This window comes from Phaethon aethereus, assembly GCF_964289735.1.
Source record: "Phaethon aethereus genome assembly, chromosome: Z".
Lineage (NCBI taxonomy): Eukaryota > Metazoa > Chordata > Aves > Phaethontiformes > Phaethontidae > Phaethon > Phaethon aethereus.
Genome location: NC_138577.1, coordinates 25308548 through 25329133, shown reverse-complemented (window position 1 = coordinate 25329133; position 20586 = coordinate 25308548). Strand labels below are relative to the sequence as shown.

Genomic DNA, 20586 nt, shown 5'->3' with positions numbered 1-20586 from the left:
ATTTTTTCCCTTTAGAAAGCTTTGAACCACATGTGTGGTGAACATGTTCAACCTACAGGATTAAACTAGTCCAAAGTAGAGTGTCCAACCCACATACAAAGGTATGTGAGGAGCCTCAGGATCTGTGCTTCACTCTGCGGACACACTCATATGGCTCCATAGTACTTGCTAACATGGACACAGCCAGGAAGCACTTGTTGTCTCACTACTTGCTTACTGTTAGTCCAAACAGAATAATTTGAAGTGCCTGCTCATACAGAGAATATGATTTCTCTCCTCCCTCCTCCCTGCCCCATTCTCCCTACGCCCCAACCAAAGTTACACTTTTTCCAGTCATTTTTTTGTTACAGGGTAGTTAACTGAGCAGGTAATTTCCTTAAAGAAAGGATTACTGCTTCTTTCAGATAAGAAACTCTAGGGAGGAATACATTTAATAAATCTGATGTGTAGAGCTTTCTCTAGTGGCACTAAATTATTACTGCAGTATGTTGTGTGATAATCTGTTGCTGAAGAATGTGTAAGATATGGAAGAGCCACATTCTGTAAATGCCAGTGGCTTTTTCTCACTAAAGAAAGTTTTTAAAAGCACTTGTAATACAATAACTTTTTAATTCCAGAGGATGATGGGTGACAAATGGAAAAGACTTCCATGGTTAAGTGAATGCTGGTTATTAACATGTCTCCTCGCTCTTCATTGATGCATTCAGTTTTGTTTTTTTAATTTTTTTTAGCATACCATGTGGGGCTTTTCATAACTAAAAAAGTTGCTTGTATGTTTTTATGAACCCACTAAACTTAAACAGATTTCTTTAGAAAAATAGTGTGGATACATTTTGCTTTCTTCAGGCTCAAGAATGTTAAAATAGAAATGCTTTCTTGAATTCCCTCTCCTGGCTCAAGTTACTAGGTGGTCCCAAGTTACCAGAAGTAAAATTTATAAATCTAACCCCTAGTCTAGACATTTTCCAGCACTGACTGCAGTTCAAAAAATATTAATGTCTAGCCGGCAAAGTGAAATTCCCCCCAGTGATTTTGCAAATGACTAGAAAGTTAACCTTTTGCCAACTGCTCCTTCTGTGCATAGAGGTTATTAAAAAGAATCCAGGCATTTATAACTAGGGCTTTTAAGACTGAAACACCTTGGCATGACCCTTTGTGTCTCCTTCTGTTTATTCAGGCTTGGCCTCTGTGGCTGGAATGTGTGAGCCTGAAAGGAGCTGCAGCATTAATGAAGACATTGGCCTAGGTTCAGCTTTTACCATTGCACATGAGATTGGTCACAAGTGAGTGAGTTTAAAAAAAGAATACGTTTTAATGTATCACCTTTTTAATATTAGTTTAATAATAGATTTTTTTTTTCCCTGCATGGCTGTACCATCTCTATTCTGGTGCTCCATGTTTCTGTATATAATATTCATTGAGCGGCAGTACATTTTATTTAGTCTATATTACCAAGGGCTTTAAATTTAGAACTGAAGACTCATTGTTTACCCTTTGATTTCAGATTCCAGTTAAATCTGTGCTTTTGCGATTTGGCTCACAACCTTCCTACTCTGTTTCATATTTTTAAATATTTGGCTTTGAAAATTTTCTTTCCTCCCCCTCTTACTTTTCTCTACTTTTCTTTATGAAATAAAAGTAGTTAACAGGTAATTTTTTTGCTTTTTGTTATTTTGTCTTAAATATAATTCAAACTATTTTAATTAAAACATTGATCTGTTGTCAATATTCATGCACTTCTAGTCATCTTTTGCTCAAGCATGAAGTATATAAAGTAGTCATAGAACAGTCATAGCATCACTTATTACATTTTAAGCATCAGCATATCATTTTAATGAACCTGATATTATGAGACTCATAAAATCTGACTAGAGTTTGGTCTGGAAGTATTTCAGGTCTTCCTTCACAAGACGGCATTGTTAGTACATTGTGATGACTCTAAAAAGACTAGGCAGCTTCTATTATCAAGAGGTTTCCTTCTTTGTTTACGTGGGTTGACCAACACTGAGTTATGGATGACGTGTTTTTCCAGTCATTAGCTGATGCAACTGCTAAAAGTTCCAATGCAGACTGAAATGGAAGCTATCAATCTGCTGATCAAAAAAAGGAGTTGGAAGTAAACAATTATTTCCAGCCCACCTATCATGCGAGATAATCACTGGGCAAGTATGATCTCATTTATATTATGTACAAAAAACCCACTGTAGTTGCACTGAAGTAGATGAGTTTTAAAATCCAAAGGCAATTGTGTAAGATCTGAACAAAAATAATTTAAAACACATTTAATTCTTCTCATCTTCATTTCCTTCCTTCTTTTCCTTCACTTGAATGAGTTGAAAAAGATAGGGTAAAGCAAAATATATTTCCACTATTGAAGAAAGAACTCCTCCAAATCACTGTAGTTCTGAAATTCTTGTTAATAACATCTCTTATAGTAATAGGTGACCTTGCTGTGAATTTAACAAGAAAAACAATCTTCCAATACCACATCTTCATTCTAATCCATATGTTATGCAACTACATATTTTATGCAGCTTATTCCACAGATATATGAAAATGATTTAAATATATGCAGCTATTTTATCATGCAAAGTTGGCATGATGACAAGAATTGATTTGAAGAGCTTAGACTTTGGTTAGAATCTGAGAAAAACAGCATAGTGATAGCATATATCCTGTGATCACAGAAATATTTTTAACCATCTGTGTTTTCTACATTCCATATATTTTGGCTTCTTATATGCAAGGTCTTTTGAAATTCTGAAATCTCAGATCTTTGAGGCTTTCACCTCATCCTGTAGCTAGCATGACATGTCAAATGCTGGTTTGAAAAGAAAGTAGAAATCCTATTCCTTTAGCTTTTATCCAATGCACAGTGATTAAAGAAAGTTGCACTGCAAGCTTGGTGTTAAAAATGAACATGCCAGGTAGATACATTCACTAAAAGCTGTGAAGAATATGTGGGCAAAAAAATCTTCCAAGATTTGTAATGTTTTGTGGTATCAATGCATCACCACCCGTTCACTCACATTGTGACTGAATGCCTCTATGACTAAATCAAGGAAATTGTTCTTTCCTCTGAGCTTCCTGCTTCCTAGTATCTACTAGGAGGTACTTGCGTATGTGATTAAAATAATTGTTTCAGGGAGCCTTGTAAACTTTTTTGTTTGGCTGTACTGTGATGATTGCTTTTCTTTTCAGGGGAAATTGGCTTCATTGTCAAATGAAAAATAGAAGCATTTAAGGGACATGTCTACACTGAATATATAACATACAACAGAAAAAGCACTCAAAGTAAAATGGGAGAATTGCACTTCGAAAGATCATGTTATTAATTAGATAGTTGCCACGGAATACCAAGGTTTTTAAAAAGATGTTGAACTGAGGGATATAATTTTCTTGTGATTAAGAGAACGGTAATGATAATACATGTATTTTTATAGATTATCCTCAGTTTCTCCAAAATTGGATTTGTAAGATTCCCTGAAGGAATTATGGTTCAACTTGTTGGTTTGTAGTAGTTTATTAAATTACAGGGTGATGAGAAGTCATTAGATCATTCAATCTGACTTTCTGTATATCATAGTGTATTAAATTTAACTAATTTAACCTTGTATTGATCCAAATAATTTCCATTTGGTTGAAGAATACTATCCAGAAAAGGAATTAGTCTTGAAAACTTAAAGAGACTGAGAGTGTGATTATTATGGTCGGACATACTTTCTGTTAAATATTTATAAGTATTTTTTTAAATATTTTTTTTGGCTTGCATTCCTTACCACTTGTAGGTTTTATATGTGTGTAACCCAGTTTTGGTGCAGATAAGCTGTGTGCCATTGAGACTCATAACTCGCTGTTTTTTTTGAAGACGACCATATACTGTGATTAACTCTGGGTTTCTTTCTTGAGGGCATAAAGAATGGTGTTAGACTAACAGTTTCATGGTTGTTTCTCCCTGTGGACAGTTCTGAGAACAGCCTTGTATTAGTATTAATACTTCTGTGAATCAGATAAAATTCAGAGTGGGCCCTTTAACCTTCAGAATAGCATCTCTAGAAATTTCATTTATGATGCTTGAGTTTCATAATGCTTACTGTCCTACCAATATATATTTCACACCAAAGAAATGCTTAAGATTTCTGGTAAACAAAAATTAAAACCAGTGATTTCTCATGGCAGGAGCGAGAACTGAATGTGTATCCCCTGCATTGTCAAGCAAAGTTTGACTTTTTCTTCTTAGTGAAGAAAGAAACTATTTGCAGGCTTGAATACGGTCTTATGCTCAGACAAGTTTTAAGATCGAGTCCCATTTTCTGTTTCCCTACCAGCTGAGTTAGGTGGCTTTCCACTCTGTGCTTTTTAATTTGGATACTTTCTAAAATGCCTAGCTTGCCCCATGCATGCTGTACAGCATGCTTAAGTTGAACTGATAAGGCATTCCAGGTTCCATTGAACGGGGTATATGCCTACAAGAATGGCATTGTACTATTCATTGTTGCATTCCTATGGAGTTAGCTGAGATCGGTAACTAAATAACAAAGTGAAAAAGAACAAATAAAATAAAAGTGTCTTGTGGTTTAACCCCAACTGGCAACTAAGCCCCACGCAGCCGCTTTCTCACTCCCTCGTAGCAGGATGGGGGAGAGAATCAGAAGAGTAAAAGTGAGAAAACTCGTGGGTTGAGATAAAGACAGTTTAGCAGGTAAATCAAAAGCCGCACACAAAAGCAAAACAAGGAATTCATTCACTGCTTCTCATCAGCAGGCAGGTGTTCAGCCATCTCCAGGAAAGCAGGGCTCCATCATGCGTACGGTTACTTGGGAAAGCAAACACCCTAACTCTGAACGTCTCCCCCTCCTATCTTCTTCCCCCAGCTTTATGCTGAGTGTGATGTCATATGGTATGGAATATCCCTTTGGTCAGTTGGGGTCAGCTGTCCCAGCTGTGTTCCCTCCCAGCTTCTTGTGCACCCCCTCCCTACTCATTGGGCCTTGACTCTGTGTAAGCACTGCTCAGCAATAAAGAAAACATCCCTGTATTATCAACAGTGTTTCCAGCACAAATCCAAAAGATAGCCCTATACTAGCCACTCTGAAGAAAATTATCCCTGCCAAAACCAGCACCAAGGAGGGGAAAATAAAAAGGAAATGTCAAAATATGAGGATAGTGGACTAGGCTTAGAACGTAAAACTTGTAGTAAAAAAAGGATTTACTAATGACAAACAGCTATTGAAGGCTGTATGGAAAGAGCTGGGAGAAAAGGCTGGTGGCTAAAGTAATTTCTGAAAAGTCAGAATTGTCTTGACTTATAGAAGATGTAATGAATTGAAATTCAGAGGAATTTCGCAGTCATATCTTGATGAAGAAGAGGTATAAGGAATAATAAGAAGATAAGTTAGAGTAAATTGGCCTCAAGATGAAGAACAGCAATATTTTTAAGCATGTATTTAATTCTGAATTAGTTCATACAGCACTTTTTTTTTCTTAGTTTCTGTGCAAAGTAGAAAATCAGCATAACTAAATGGGAGCATCTCCTCCCATATGAGAAAGTTAGTCTTCAGTGATGGAGTAGAAATTTCTAATCTAGGAAATCCTAGAGGTACTTTCAGAAGGTACTTTCAGAAGGTGCTTTCTTTTCCTCATTCTTCAGTGATCAGCGAGGATCAAACTTCAGCTGCATTATAGGACTTGAGTTTGCGTGAGATGTTTTCTAGAAGAAATGTGTGTCAAGGAATGTATGTGTTGTACAACTAGCAGGAAAATACTCCAATCTGAGGAAACAAGGACACATATACCAAAATTCAAACTAGCTTTCAAAAATAGTTAAAACACAACTAGGATGAAGTGTACTAACACCACCTCCTGTCAGCTCTCCCATTAACAAATCTCCAGTCGATGCATCATTTTCTTATCTTCAACCCTACAAAGAAAGGCTGAGAGGGTTGGGGTTGTTCAGCCCGGAGAAGGAGAGACCGTGTTGCAGCCTTCCAGTACTTCAAGGGGGCTTATAAGAAAGATGGGGACAAAGTTTTTAGCAGGGCCTCTTGCGAAAGGACAAGGGGTAATGGTTTTAAATGAAAAGAGGGTAGGTTCAAACTAGATAGAAGGAAGAAATTTTTCACACTGAGGGTGGTGAAACACTGGCACAGCTTGCCCAGCGAAGTGGTACATAACCCATCCCTGGAAGCCAAGGTCAGGTTGGATGGAGCTCTGAGCAACCTGGTCTAATGGAAGATGGACCTGGTGATTGCAGGGGGGTTGGACTAGATGACCTTTAAAGGTCCCTTCCAACCCAAACTATTCTAGGATTCTATAACAAGGCTGACAGACTGTCTCAAATCTACAGTGTATGAACACCTGAACACCAGCCAGAACAACTTAAAACCTGTCCCTGCTAGATGCCTAGGATTGACTGAGAACGATGCCTTACATTTCTAGGGACAATTTAAGTACCGTTTTTTTATTTAAAAAAACAAAACAACATGTGTCCAGATTTTGGCTGGACAAGCCACATAATCCCGTACATAACCATATTCCTACTGTCTTGCCCCCTCCACCTCCTGCCCTGGTCTTTTTTGTTAAAGGAATATTGTTTTATGTGTGCCTTAGTAATATTGCAAGTATAAAAGTATGCAACTTTTTTTAAGACGTCTTCACTGGGACTTCGATTTTAATGATGTTTGGTGCATATAAAATAAAATACCATAAACATAAGGCTAGAAAAACAATTTTGTTTTCTGTGACATGTTTGTATTTACAATATGAAAAAGACTTGTGTCTAAATATCTGTGAAATATTATTTGAAGTTTAACATTTACAACAGTAAAATAGTTCATCTAACATTAAAGCATTCTAATGAAGGAAAAGGAATATAATAACACTTCACAGATCTTAACAAAAGCATAAGAAGAACAAATGGAGGTGAAGAGCTTCAGGGCATCATGAATTTCCAGTGGAAATCTGAGCTCAGACATTTGCTTTCTGATTAGAGCCAATACTTCCCACTTTGACTCTACAGTGTAGACACCTGATGCATTCATACTCTGGCTTTGTGTATCACACAAACCTTGCTTGATGTTACTCTTGTGGCATGAAAGCTGAATAGCTAAGGCAATGTAAAGGAGAAGTTTGTGCTCTACTTTCTCTAATAGTCCCATAGAAGTCTGTTATTTCCCCATAAGAAAGTTCAGGTTACTGAATAGGCTGCATTTTTTTAGTGAACTAGAATTTGCTGTGCTTTTAAGAGCTTCATATATTATTTAATACTAAATTATGCTAATATATAAAAATTGTATTTGATGGGGTGTTTGATCATCAGGCATAACTCAGAGAAGAATGATGCTTAGGAAGTAAATGGGAAAATGTTATGATAAAAGTATGCTAAGATTATGTTTAATTTCATGGCAGTTGTGCTTGTTATAAAGCTACCATTATTCAATTAGTTTATTTCCCAAGTTTTCAGGGAAGTAGTATGTTTCACCAAACTCAAAAGTTTTAAATTCTGCATTACTTCAGAATAAAGGCTATGGGATGCTCCAAACCATATAATGATCTCCAAATGCAGGAAATCAGCAGTTAATGTTAAAACCTACATTAACACTTGGAAATAGCAACTGAAGTAACTAATTAACCTTGATTCTTCCCTTGAGGGGAGCAATGCAATAGCAGGTAGTTCCAATAAATGCTAGCAATGTTTGTGATCCTAAATTAAAATGAACAGATTTTTCAAGACCATACTTTTTAATAATTTTTTCTTTTATTTGTAATGCCATTTAAGGGTAAGTTGTAATTTGCATGCTGTTCTGGAGCTATAACTAATACTGCTATAACATTGGCTAGAAATATATGGAGGGCTACATAGAAAGAGAACTTTCTCTTGTGACATAGTATGGGGGATATGGTTAAAAGAGTAAAGAAAAAGTGCTGACCTTTTATTATTATAAAGCCATAAAATGTGAAGATTGTATCTTCTCCAAAAATTTACCATAATATCATACCAATTGACAAATATTTCACTGCTAGCAGACATGAAAATAATTAAGACAATTACCATGTTTATACAGAAATTGCACTTTGTTACATGTAGTTCATAGCTCTGATACCGTAGGGGAAAAGATTTTTTTTTTATCTTTAATAGTACATTATGTTCACATTAATGTACTTTTTGTTGACCAAAATCATGCGGAAACATTCCAGTTTTCTCTCTCTTCCCTCCTTGTACATGTTCCATTGTCACTAAGAAAAGGTAATTTAAAGCTATGGTAATATTTACAGATACAGGGAAGCTGAGAATTTGCTTATTTTTTCAATGTAGGCTGTACATTCTAAGCTATATGAAATACATATATAGATTTAAATGACATATTTTTAATAATTATGAGAATAAGTACAACATCCTACAAAAATAAATTAATACAAAGTTTATGAAAAAGTTGATATCTAATAAAAAAAATTGCAGTACATAGAAGCAAATTAACAATTCACCCATTAGGTGTTGTATCTAATACAAGAATACTTGTTCAAGCGTACTTTCCATCTTCTCACTGTAGTAGAGATTTACTGTAAGAAATCTTTTAAGTTTTCTTCACTTTAATGAACTTAGGTGCGTTTTATGACCTTCCTTGCCCTTTGCTTCATTCTTCATAAGCGTTGTGAGATCAGTGCGTCTAACGTGCAGAGGCACTGGAAGAAGTTCTAGCAATGTACCTGGGTCAAGATACTTAGCTTGAAAATGACCCCTTTCACTTTTAGTATGTATGTTTATTGTGTCTCTCCTAGTGCAAATAATTAGTATAATAAAAATTCTTAAGGTCAAAGTTTATTTTTTCTCTTTAGAAAGAAAAGTTTATTTTTCCTAAGGGGTTACGTGTGGTTATGGAGCTGTAAATCAGCCTCAGATAATGGAGAAGAAGAAGGAGTGCTTGATTTTACAGTATTTCTCTTGCTTATGTTCCTGTAACTTTGTTGCCTCACCTGGCTCAAGATTTCCAGTCTTTGGTATGCTTCTCCCTTATGCTGTTAAACAAGTGGCAGAACAGAGTGAGAGCCACTGCTTTAAAAGAGTTAGGTCAAATTCATGTAACACGTGAATCAGTAAGTGACTAAAAAATGAACATACCCTGTTACATTTAGAGAAAGGGAACATTGGCATTCTCTGCAGTTGTGAATGCTCCGAACGCTAAGAAAACTAGGAAATGGCTCTATATGCACATCATTAGTACTACAGTTGGGAAGCAGAGATAATTGATTGTTAATGAAAAAAAGCAGTTCACTTGAGTAGCACATTTCGGATAACTTCCCTGCTGTAAAAGTACGTGGTATACAAAATAAAAGTCAGTAAACAGTACTGAGGAGCATTCAGATTGGTTTGGACCTGTCTTCTCTAAATCTTAAATGTTTAGATAATAAATCAGGATGGAAGCATCCTGGCTGTCTCACAAAAATAACTGCTGTCATTTCAGATACATCAGCAATAAGTGTTTTGGCAACCATAACCATCATAGTTTAGAACCACCCAACAAATCAGTAACCTCATCTTAAATGAAATTGTAGGGACCTGCAGTATTGTTCCTTCGCAAGATAAAGGAAGGGTAGACGAGCAGTTTACATTCCCATCCTTCCTTCTGCTTATACCCCAGGGTCTCTGGTTATCTACTGCTGTTTTACTAACTGCAGCTGAGACTAGTTATCTCCCCTGTGATTTTTGAGGTAAGAGCTTATGTTGGATGTGTATTACAAATAATTGCTTTAGATAATTTTTTTCAGATAAAAGGAAAAACGTTACTGAGGAGAAAAGAATCTGTTCCATTACAGATGTTAGTAAATGAAGCAGGCATAGAGCACTAGTCAGATGTGCTGCCTTCTTGGTATTTTTAAGAAATATACAAACTACAGAGAAATTGCAGGAGAGTTTCAGTTGTGATTTTAAAGTTACTATTGTTGCTTTGTACAGTTCTTAAATGTAATGTAGGTGCTCTCTTGGGAAAAGGGGAGCCATAATGCTTGGAAAAAAAGAGCTGCTGGGTTAAACATCTTTCCTTGAGACGGTAGGTGGAAAGGTAACTTCATAGAAAAAGTCCTGTGTCACCTGAGAAGACTTTTCACTCTCTCTTCACTCATCTGGCTGTTCTTTCAAAGACAGAATTATCCTGGTAGTTTTAGAGAGGCTTTTTAAGCCATTGAAAGAAATACAGTCTGCATCTGTTTAGTGAGTTTGAATAAGGTAAGTAAACTGTAACAGTGGCTTCACAAAGGGTATTTTACATTCCTTCCTTTCTTTCCTGCCTTCCCACCTAATCTAATTGCAATCATGCTTTTGTGAAAGATGTAGCTTTACTGTAATGATGGCCAAATATAACCAACATGTGCTGATGGAAATAAAACTGGTACTTTGGACAGAAATGTGTTTTTATCTGCAATGCTGGCCATAGGATTGCGAATTTCTGGGCTATAACAGCATGCCGCCACTACCATCTTTGGAAATAGATGACAGTGATTGCAAAACCCCTTTCCAAGCACCAGAACAAAAATTACCTGCACCTAATGATCAGTTTGCTCCTAAATTCAGAAGCAGAGACAAATAGAAGAGCCTTCTTGGAAGTGAATAGATGATTTAGGTGAATGAATATTTATAAAAAATTAGAACACCATCAGCTCATGAAAAGGCACTGAGTTCCTGTTTGCATCAGGAATCGCAGTTACTGTTCACAAACATGTTTTTTATCATGCATGCCACTGCCACCATCAGCAACATCATCTTTGCTACATGGAGAGTTAGTAGAAAAAGGAAAGCTATTAAACTTTTTTTTATGGGCTCAAAAGGTACAAATTTCATTTCCCCGATAGCTGAAGACTGTCATTTCTTTGACAAATGGAATACACTAACTGTGAATAAGCTGGGTGTCAGATGTAGTCAGCATGATCCAGTTCAACTCCTTCCCACATACCCAAATGCCCATTTCTATAAAGATTCACTCATATAGATTATTAAGGTTTTGTATTTTAAGAAATTGTACAAATGTAATTCAAAAGGAGATGCTTCTATTTGAAGTACCTGTAATTCTAGCAAACTATGGCAGTTGGAGAGCTACGTGAATAAAGTACATTTTTCATTGTAAAATTCTGTTGCATTGAACATCTAAGTTCTTCCCTCTCAAAATATATATTGATACTGAAGACTGATTATAATAAATAACACTGGTCTGAAAGTTTTATTATAATGCATACATTGCTCAGATGAGTTGTTTTTAAAGCTGTATTTCGTATATGTGAGGGGTGTTCTTCATTTGATGCTATAATAATCTAAGGTGTCAGTCAGACCTTTCCTATGTTTAATATCGCATAACGCTTTCTGCATTTATGAGATATCATACACTGAATTAGGTACATGCTGCAGACTTGGTATTCTGCAGGGAGACATCCTATAGGCAAGGAAGCAGTGTTTTTTTGGTGAAGTCCTTTTTTACTCTGTAAGAAACATCCATCATTCACTGATACTCCTTTTCTTATATCCATGCAATTGATGGGTTTTGGGAGGAATGGTGAGCTATACTGTGTGCTTGTAAGTTGTTACGGTCAGCTGAAGAAGTGAAACAGTACCCAGTGTATTGAGGCTCAGAGTAACATAAAGGTCTTTTGTTTTTATACCACACTGTGGAGCAATATGTTCAGATTAATACAGCACCACCCTCACGGATTTCAGTAAAGAATGTGGCATGAACTGGTATGAAGTGGCATTGTCAGGAGATAAATGGCTAGCCTCTATCTACCACCATTTGTACCTTCTGGCAGTCAGTCCTAAAAGTTTTTAGAATATCAAAACAGAGTGCCTCAACACGCGCCTTAACGCATTTGTGTCCCTGAATGATGAGTAGGAAATCAGGGAGTCAGTCTTTTTAGCATTTGTGATACCGAAGGCTCCAAAGACTGACCTCTTTGTATGATATAGCAAGAAGTGAATGTTTCGCTGCTCTTGCTGTGCAGAAGTTCAGTTTTGGCATTCCCTTTAACTTTCTCTCTCGGGGTCAGGGAGGTTCCTATGTGTCTCACTACCTGTCCGTCTGATTTCATAAACCTTGTGCCATGTTTGGGAAGAAGGAACAAATTTGACCACAGGTTAATATGTAAAGAAGTAAGCTTTCCCCCCTGAATGATGGAATGGAAAATAATCAAAAGCAGACCAGGAAAATGGAGTTTTAGAAAAGTGTATACTGTTAAGAAATATTCTGTTCAGGTGCTTTATTTATTTCAGGCCGGTCAGGTATACGTTGTTGATTGTTTCGAAATAACAGTAATAATTTAACTGAAGATAGTCTGTAATGAAATTCTTCAAATAGATGCTCTGTGAATTTACTTCTAGTTTTAATTTGATGGTTATGTTGAGCTGTAGCTTCCAAGGATATATTTCAGTTAGCGCAGGATTTCTAAGACATAAGGATTCTTTTGCCTTATTTCTTTTTCCAGAGTCATATTATCTTTGTTGAAAGTGAATTGATTTGGTGCCTGGAAGTCTCTGTTAGCCAGGTGCCACCCAGAGGTTTCTTACTGTATTTTCTGCTGATTTTTAGTTGTATTCATTCCGATGTTCCATGACAAAGCAGAGCTCTGTTAGAAGGGCTCCAAGTCACTCTGTGGGTGGATACGGAGAAGGCGTGTGCAAACAGTATGGCCCTGGGAATTGCAAAACCCATGTCCTGCTTGAATTATCATTGGCTGCTGTGTGCCTATACCGTACCGTTACAGCAACATCACCTATTCTGTTTGTCCTTGTTTATTAATCCAAGTGTCAGTGTCACAATATATATTCCTTATCCAGCTACAATATCTAATAAAGACTGAGTGCTCTGTGTTTATCTTGCAAGAATATTGTTAAATTCTCTTTAAAAGCTTTAGAAAGTAAGTAAAATGCTTTCAAAAGTCTGTGGGAGAAAAGCAAGTTAAGTAATTATGCAGTATTCTGTGATCTGAATAAACTAAACAGAATTTAACTGATCCCAGTTCTCCACTTAAGAGTTCTCCTGTACTAGGTGTGTTCTTTTGGGTCCAACATGATTTCTGTAAAGGTGATACTAAGTTTTAAGAGATGCCTGATGGTGTAGAAAAGTAATGGCTGTTTCTCTCCTCTTTTGGGCAGTTTTGGTATGAATCATGACGGAATTGGAAACTCCTGTGGAACCAAAGGTCATGAAGCAGCAAAGCTAATGGCAGCTCATATTACAGCAAACACCAACCCTTTCTCCTGGTCAGCTTGCAGTCGGGATTACATCACCAGTTTTTTAGAGTAAGTAATCTCTCAAGAAAAATAATGAGTTTTTAAAAAATTGACACCTTTCAGGATAAGTAGTAGAGATACTGTGACCTGTTCTGGTGGTTTACATTTTTAGAATGAACAGACAGAAATATAGCAAGTCACTTAAGACTTTTATTTTATAGAGCACTTTTTCTATGTAATGGCAAAAGCTGCTTCTGCTCCATTCTCCACCTTACAGTTCTCATTTTCAATCTATTCAAAATACTTTGAAATGCTGATCATATTTCATTACTTCATTAACCTGAGTGTGAGAAATAGAGAAGGGTGGAATGTGTCTATGGAAGATGGGAAGTTTTTTTTTTTAAATACGTGCATAATGTGAGGGAATCTAATGAAAGGAACAAGGTTGTAGCCCTGTTCCTCATACTTTTCATTCTCCAGACTGTTTTCACAAAACCCAGTTTTGTGGATTGTTATCTGTCAACGTTCTTTGGTACCATTGGTGAGAACTATAAAGATTATAGATTTAGATTATAGGGTGGCATAGATTTTTATATTAATATCTTAAAATTGTGGTAACCTATTACTACTACTGTGGTGATTTTTATCCAGAAGTAGATTGCTACCTGAAATTTTACTTCTGTATGCAAAAATGTAAACAGTCAAAATATGTTAGTCTCATAATGTGCTGATATCAATGCATACAGTGGCATATATGGTGCATAATGAAGCCTTTGTATGTGTTTTAAAATGTGGAAGACAAACACGGATGTAAATTAACTGAGAACAGATCAGTGATAGGATTTTTTTAAATGGCGTAAGGTGGTCTTTATGGGAGCAATTGGGAGCAGTTGGTTGATAGGTTCAGTATCATCAGTGCAATCATTCCTGTAAGAAATAAAAGTTATTCAGTAATTCAGACACTTACTGTATTTTAGGAGATGGGCTTAAACCAGTCAAGTGGTCTAACCATGAGACTACTAAGACCAAAATGAGCTTCTCCACCTCTGTCAGGGATCTAACCTCAGAATAAGGTGCTGTATTCGGAATCTTACCTGAAGGGACCCATCCAGACTGATAAACTTTCTTTAGGTTGATTCAAATGTAGCTTCCCACAAAATGTAGAGGGTCACTGAGTTGGTCTGGAGATGTGTTTGAGCTCCCTATAGAGTCAGTGGGCAGAGATAGAGGGTTAACGTTGATGCTGTGCAGAGGAAGAAAAGTTCTCTTCAGGTTAAGGCATTTTGTATCACCCGACTGAACTGTGCATCCAACCAATTTTGTGTACTGGAGCGTTTAAGATGAGTGTCTAAACTAAAGCACAATGAGTAAGTCATCCTTACATATATGTGTGATACAGGTTTCTTACAATATAAATGGATTGTCTCAGGAGAGATATATGTATTCATTTAATACTACTATCATGTAAGAAAATTACATGATAGTTTTGTTTTAACGATGACAAATCATTTCTGTTAATTCAACACTGTTCCCGTTAGTAGTCTTTCTAGTACGCAGCCTAGTTTTAACTATGACAAAGGGTACAGCTTTTGCATCTGTTCTGAGAGATTGTTTCACAGGGTAGTAGATGTCACTGTAAGCTTACAGTTCAGGTATTTTTTTTGGTAGCAACTGGGGGTTTGTTTCTTACTGTTACAGTTCTGCTATTCTCTGTCTCATTTACTTTTATTTATTGCTTTCCTCTGAACTCCATTTTGATCCCGTAATTGTCCTGACAATATGTTGTCTGTTGATAAAGGCACAATTCAACAGATAGCTAAGAAGTAATTTCTTATTTATGGGTTTAGAGAAAGAAACATCATAAAATTCTGTGGCTTGTCTTAGGCTGCAAATGTAATAGAGCTGAATATTTGTTCATAATATTCCCAGACATTTTAAATGTCAGCCTGAACAAACTTTCTTGTTTCTTTAATTCATATGTACTGTGATCTTCCAAATTTTTGCTGCCAGTGACAAACATGTGTAGCTTGTGCCTCCTCTACTTTATGTTTAATTTTTTAATTTATTATTTACTGTTAGCATCTCCATTATTCTCTTCCATTCCTAGGTTTGCTTCAGTGTTAAGTTGCATTTTTAAGTCGGTGGGATGCCAGTGAAATTGTAGTTATATTAGCATAAAACCAGAATAATACTTTGATGGATTTATTCCCATAGTTATAATCTCTCCAGGTTTTTTGAGATACTTTTCTATCATTGTCAATCTTTGCAACTCTACTTGAATCACTGCCACCTGTGAAATCATTAAAAAATCATTACCGAAGATACTAAGTAATATTTGAGCAAAAATTAAAAAAAAAAAATCTAAACATACCAGCTTCAATAATAGATTGTCTTTTATAATATTTTAGCTGTATTTTTGTAACCTGGAATGTAGATGTTATTTTTTTCAAAGCCACCTTGGATAAACATTATTTTACACATTGCAATTACGAATAGATTTTCCAATCGTATAGGATACTGTGTTAAATAACGTACTGAGAGCCAATGATAACATCTCCTTCATCTATTAGTTTTGCAATCTATTTTTTAAAATGTCAGATGTCTCAAACATGATCTGATCATTATGAGTCTATGCTTCTTATTGTTTGTGGTTCTAATATCCTATAAATGAATTGATAATTTTTTCTTAAAATAACTATTATTTCATAAAGTAGAATAATCTGTAAAACTGTATTTTTTTTCCCCAGTTTCTAGTTTTCTCCACAGCTTTTCATGTCATCTCCTCAATGACAGCAGGAAGCTGTGGAGATAGAGTTACACAGGTACCTGCAAGACAGCTGTTAGAAGCATAGATACTTCTTTTTACCCATTCACACCTTTCCTGAAGGCAGAACAGCTTTAAAAGCAGATACTTTTCTGTTGCAGGTAATGATCGGTGAGCAAGAAGCGAAGAAAAATAGCGAGTTTCATGTGGTAGCAATTCCATGACTGCTTCTATAAGAGCAGAACAGTTGGTATCCAGACATAAAAAATTATTCTTTTTTTTTCTAATGCTTCTTCATAACTTAGCAATAGATGAGGAAAATGCTGATTTGGAGCTTTAGCAGAAAAGCCTCAAGATGTTGTCATCTATGTCTCCAGATGTTTATTCCAGATAGATTAGACTCTGCCCCCTTTATTTCCATTTTTCCTCAAGAATGGGAAAACAGCTGGAACAGGACCCAGTAGACTACAAGCAAGGAAGAGAAGTGTTTTTTTCTGTGCTGAATGAGTCTGGCTAGTTTTGGATTCATTTAGCTATGTCTAACAAGAAAGAGAGAATACAATGGGATCAAATGCAGATACCCAAGCAGAAACCAGAGACTGTGAGTCTGTATGACATACCATAACACCTTTTAGATTTATTGGCTTGGATCTGGATACAAGTTTGGGTAGGGCTGTCATAGCACCAGGATAATGCAGCTGGAATGAATTGCGCTAGAAGCTCATTATGTATTCACAGTATTATAAGGTAAGGTAAATTAATGTGGATTTACTAGTTTACCAGCCTGAGTCACCACTTGCTAGAGCGGTTTTGCACTGTGCGCCATTTTGTAGTGTAGATACCACATTGGCCTTTATCATCAGGCATTTTGAAACAGAAGTCATCCTGGTGACACTCAAAATACAAATCCTTCTCTTCCTCAAGACTTTCTTAAAACTGCACCCAGAAACAAATTTGCCAGACTCAGGCTACTGAGGAATAGTCATGAAGTATCACTTGGAATGTGTCAGTTCAGTCAGGCACTAGTGGGGAAAGCAATTTATTTTGCTGGATGTCTGTACAGAGGATGAATATGGCTCAAAGGATGACAATGAGACAAAGCAAAACTATGTATTACTCGTAGACCTATCAGAATTCTCAAGAAGGATGGCCAACAAGCACAGGCTCTGAAATGGCCAAAGAAAATAATTTTTTCTTGGGAAAACTTTCTTTCTAGCACATAATAGCCATTGTCTGTCAAGCTTTATGTTGGAGTGAAAGATTGACTGAATTCAGTTGATCAACTGAATTGTTCATAAGTGCTTTACTGTAAATTTCACTAACCTTTAATGGAATTAAATGCAGAAATACTGAGAATTGAAGGGTTGGAGAGCAGTGTCAGAGAACAGAGATGCCTATCAGAGGAGTAGAAACCCTTAATACCTGTTTATAGGAGAAGTGAACCAAGCCTAAAAATATTGTTTGTGACTGACAACCAATTAGTATACATTTCATTCTCTGCAGTGCATGTGTGTGTATATATATTAAAAAAACCCCCAAACGTGCAGGTTTCATTATATCCAGTGTGCCTATACGGCCGTGCAGATACCTAGATGTAAAGAAGAGAACTTTCTGCGTAGAATTCTTTATTCAGTTACTTTCTGTTTCGTGGTTCTGGGTGATTTCTGGAATCATAGTTCATTAATCTTGTTGGTATCAGATAGGAGAAGGTGTTAGAAGAAGTCAGATGGCCAACTCTATTGCAAGAATGTCTTTTGAAGATGAAAGGAGAAGAACCAAGAGTCTTTAAACTATTTGAAGAAGTAGGATCTATCACAGGGAATTCTTGGAGAGTATCTAGGATTGCCATACAACTGCATTTAGATCTCAGACTACACCTTTCTAACTCTAGAAAGGAGCCAAGACTACCTTGGTCCAAGCAAGCCCACATGTAGACAATATAAAAAATCATGTAGTGTTTGGGCCCAGACATCATCTACCCAAGAATCTTGGGCATAAAAGTGGAAATGCAAGATACATGTAGGATATGTCTATATATGCCTCCTATGCTGTCTGTGGCAGATTGGCCCCTGGTACTCCAGAAATCTAAATTAGCTTTTTAAAAAAGTACAAGCCAAGACTAGTTTTGAAAAAGAAGGTTACATCAATCATATGTACCATACATACAGAAGTCTATGGGCCCTGACGAGGTACATCCCAGAGTCCTGAGGGACTTGGCTGATGCAGTTGCCAAGCCACTCTCCATGATATTTCAAAAGTCCTGGCAGTCAGGTGAAGTCCCTGCAGACTGGAAAAAGGGAAACATTGCACCCATTTTTAAACAGGGTAGCAAGGAGCATCCTGGGAACTACTGACCTGTCAGCCTCCCCTCTGTGTCTGGGAAGATCATGGAACAGATCTCCTAGAAGGCATGCTAAGGCACATGGAGGGTAGGGAAGTGGTTTGAGACAGCCTGTGTTTCAGGACACTCTCTGAGACTGGTCTCTGTGTTGCGACCAGTACTCTTTAATATCGTCATCAATGACATAGACAGTGGGATCGAGTGCACCCTCAGCAAGTTTGCAAATGACACTAAGCTGAGTGGTGTGGTTGGCACACCTGAGGGGACAGAATGCATTCCCAAGGCACCCGGACAAGCTTGAGGAATGTGTCCGTGTGAACCTCATGAGGTTCAACAAGGCCAAGTGCAGGGTCCTGCACCTGGGTTGGGGCAACCCAGGTATCAGTACAGGCTGGGGGATGAAGGGATTGAGAGCAGCCCTGCCAAGAGGGACTTGGGGGTGCTGGTGGATGAAAAGCTGGACAGGAGCCGGCAATGTGTGCTCACAGCCGACAAGGCCAACCATCTCCTGGCCTGCATCCAAAGCAGCGTGGCCAGCAGGTCGAGGGAGGCATTTCTGCCCCTCTACTCCGCTCTGCTGAGACCACACTTGGAGTCCTGCATCCCGTTCTGGAGCCCTCAGCACAGGAAAGACATGGAGCTGTTGTAGCGGCTCCAGAGGAGGGCAACAACAATGATCGGGGGGATGGAACACTTCTCCTGTGAGGACAGGCTGAGTTGTGGTTCTTCAGCCTGGAGAAGAGAAGACTCTGAGACAGTATAGCAGCCTTCCAGTACTTAAAAGGGGCTTCTAAGAAAGATGGGGACAGACTTTTTAGCAGGGACTGTTGTGATAGGACAAGGGGTAACAATTTTAAACGAAAAGACGGTAGATCTACAGTAGCTATAAGGAAGAAATTTTTTACTATGAAGGTGGTGAACCACTGGCATATGTTGCCCAGAGAGGTGGTAGATGCCCCATCCCTGGAAGCATTCCAGTCTAGTGTGGTCGGGGCTCTGAGCAACCTGATCTTGTTGAAGATGTCCCTGCTTATTGCAGGGGGGTTGGACTAGATGACCTTTAAAGGTCCCCTCCAACCCAAACTATTCTTTGGTTCTATGATTCTATATTTCATTATTTTCATTCATTAAATTTCATATCTCTCCCTAGAAATCAGTGGAGAAAATTTACATTCACTATTACCTGTTGACCTGCCGTTTGGATTATAATTTGCTTCTTTAAAGTTTAGTAGGATATTTTTTTTTTATTAGCTAACAGAGAATTGAGTAAAAACCATATGTCCCAAATTACCGTAGATTTCTGAAAATCTTATGTTTTGCTTAAAATGCTACCCAGTTAAAAAAACCCCCAAAACCAACAAACCACAGTTTCTGTAAGTATTATTTGGCAATATATTATTGAGCATTGACTTTGTCTACCTCTTGGGTTATTTAAATTCAAGGAAATTGTAAAGGGGAGAATCAACAGCAGATTCCCATTAACTTATTTGTAGAATGTTTGATGAAATAAATATAGAACAACAAATTGGCACAATACTTTATAACTTAGTATCTCCCAAACTCTCTAGGCCAGATACCTATATATTTTGGTAGGTGGATTATTTTGATAGATGGATGAACAGATTTTTTTCTAATATGGCTGTTGGATAATTATTCAAACGAATAAAAGAATGCTTTGGAACACAGAAACCATATTGTGGAGGAAAGTGGTAAATCCACGTCAATAACTGAATTTCCCTAACATTCAAGAATGTTTTCATTTAGTAATTCTATTCTGGTTCATTTTAATTTTAAACATACCACTCCAAGTTATACTTCCATTACTTCTCTGATTGCATTCCATACTTCCCTGATTCTGCAAATATTTATGTTATTATCTGTAGACTTTTCAGCAATCTGCAGAGTTTATTCATTAATGTCAGGTTAAGCAGCTTTTGTAGCTTGTACAGAAATATAGCCTAGTGCTTTCTAGAAATCAGTTTTTATTCAGGAAAATATGTAATAAATACTAAGTAAAGATTCTGTTAGGAGCCAAATGTCGTATATAGGCATGTAAACAATTCATTGCTTTGCATGTATGTATATGTTTAAAATGCACTGTGTTTATAGTTAATAAATTTTACTGTTTTCCCCCCCGTATTTTTACAGGTTATTTGGCAACAGCAGTAAATAAAATAGTATTTATACTATCCATATATTTCTGTATATGATTGTTTAGTGATTGCAGATAATTATAATTTTCATTTATGATTATTAAGAATAGCTTGCATT

At 36.9% G+C, this 20586-nt stretch overlaps 1 protein-coding gene across 1 annotated transcript in view; it reads left to right on the top strand.

Annotated features, from left to right (window-relative positions):
• ADAMTS6 (ADAM metallopeptidase with thrombospondin type 1 motif 6) overlaps nucleotides 1-20586 on the top strand; it is a gene marked incomplete at its 5' end in the record, with an annotated part of 153627 nt that overhangs the window by 61567 nt on the left and 71474 nt on the right. Inside the window, 2 exons of the mRNA XM_082013693.1 lie at nucleotides 1178-1283; nucleotides 13133-13279. Coding sequence (XP_081869819.1) covers nucleotides 1178-1283; nucleotides 13133-13279 — 253 coding nt within the window. The remainder of the gene's footprint in view (nucleotides 1-1177; nucleotides 1284-13132; nucleotides 13280-20586) is intronic.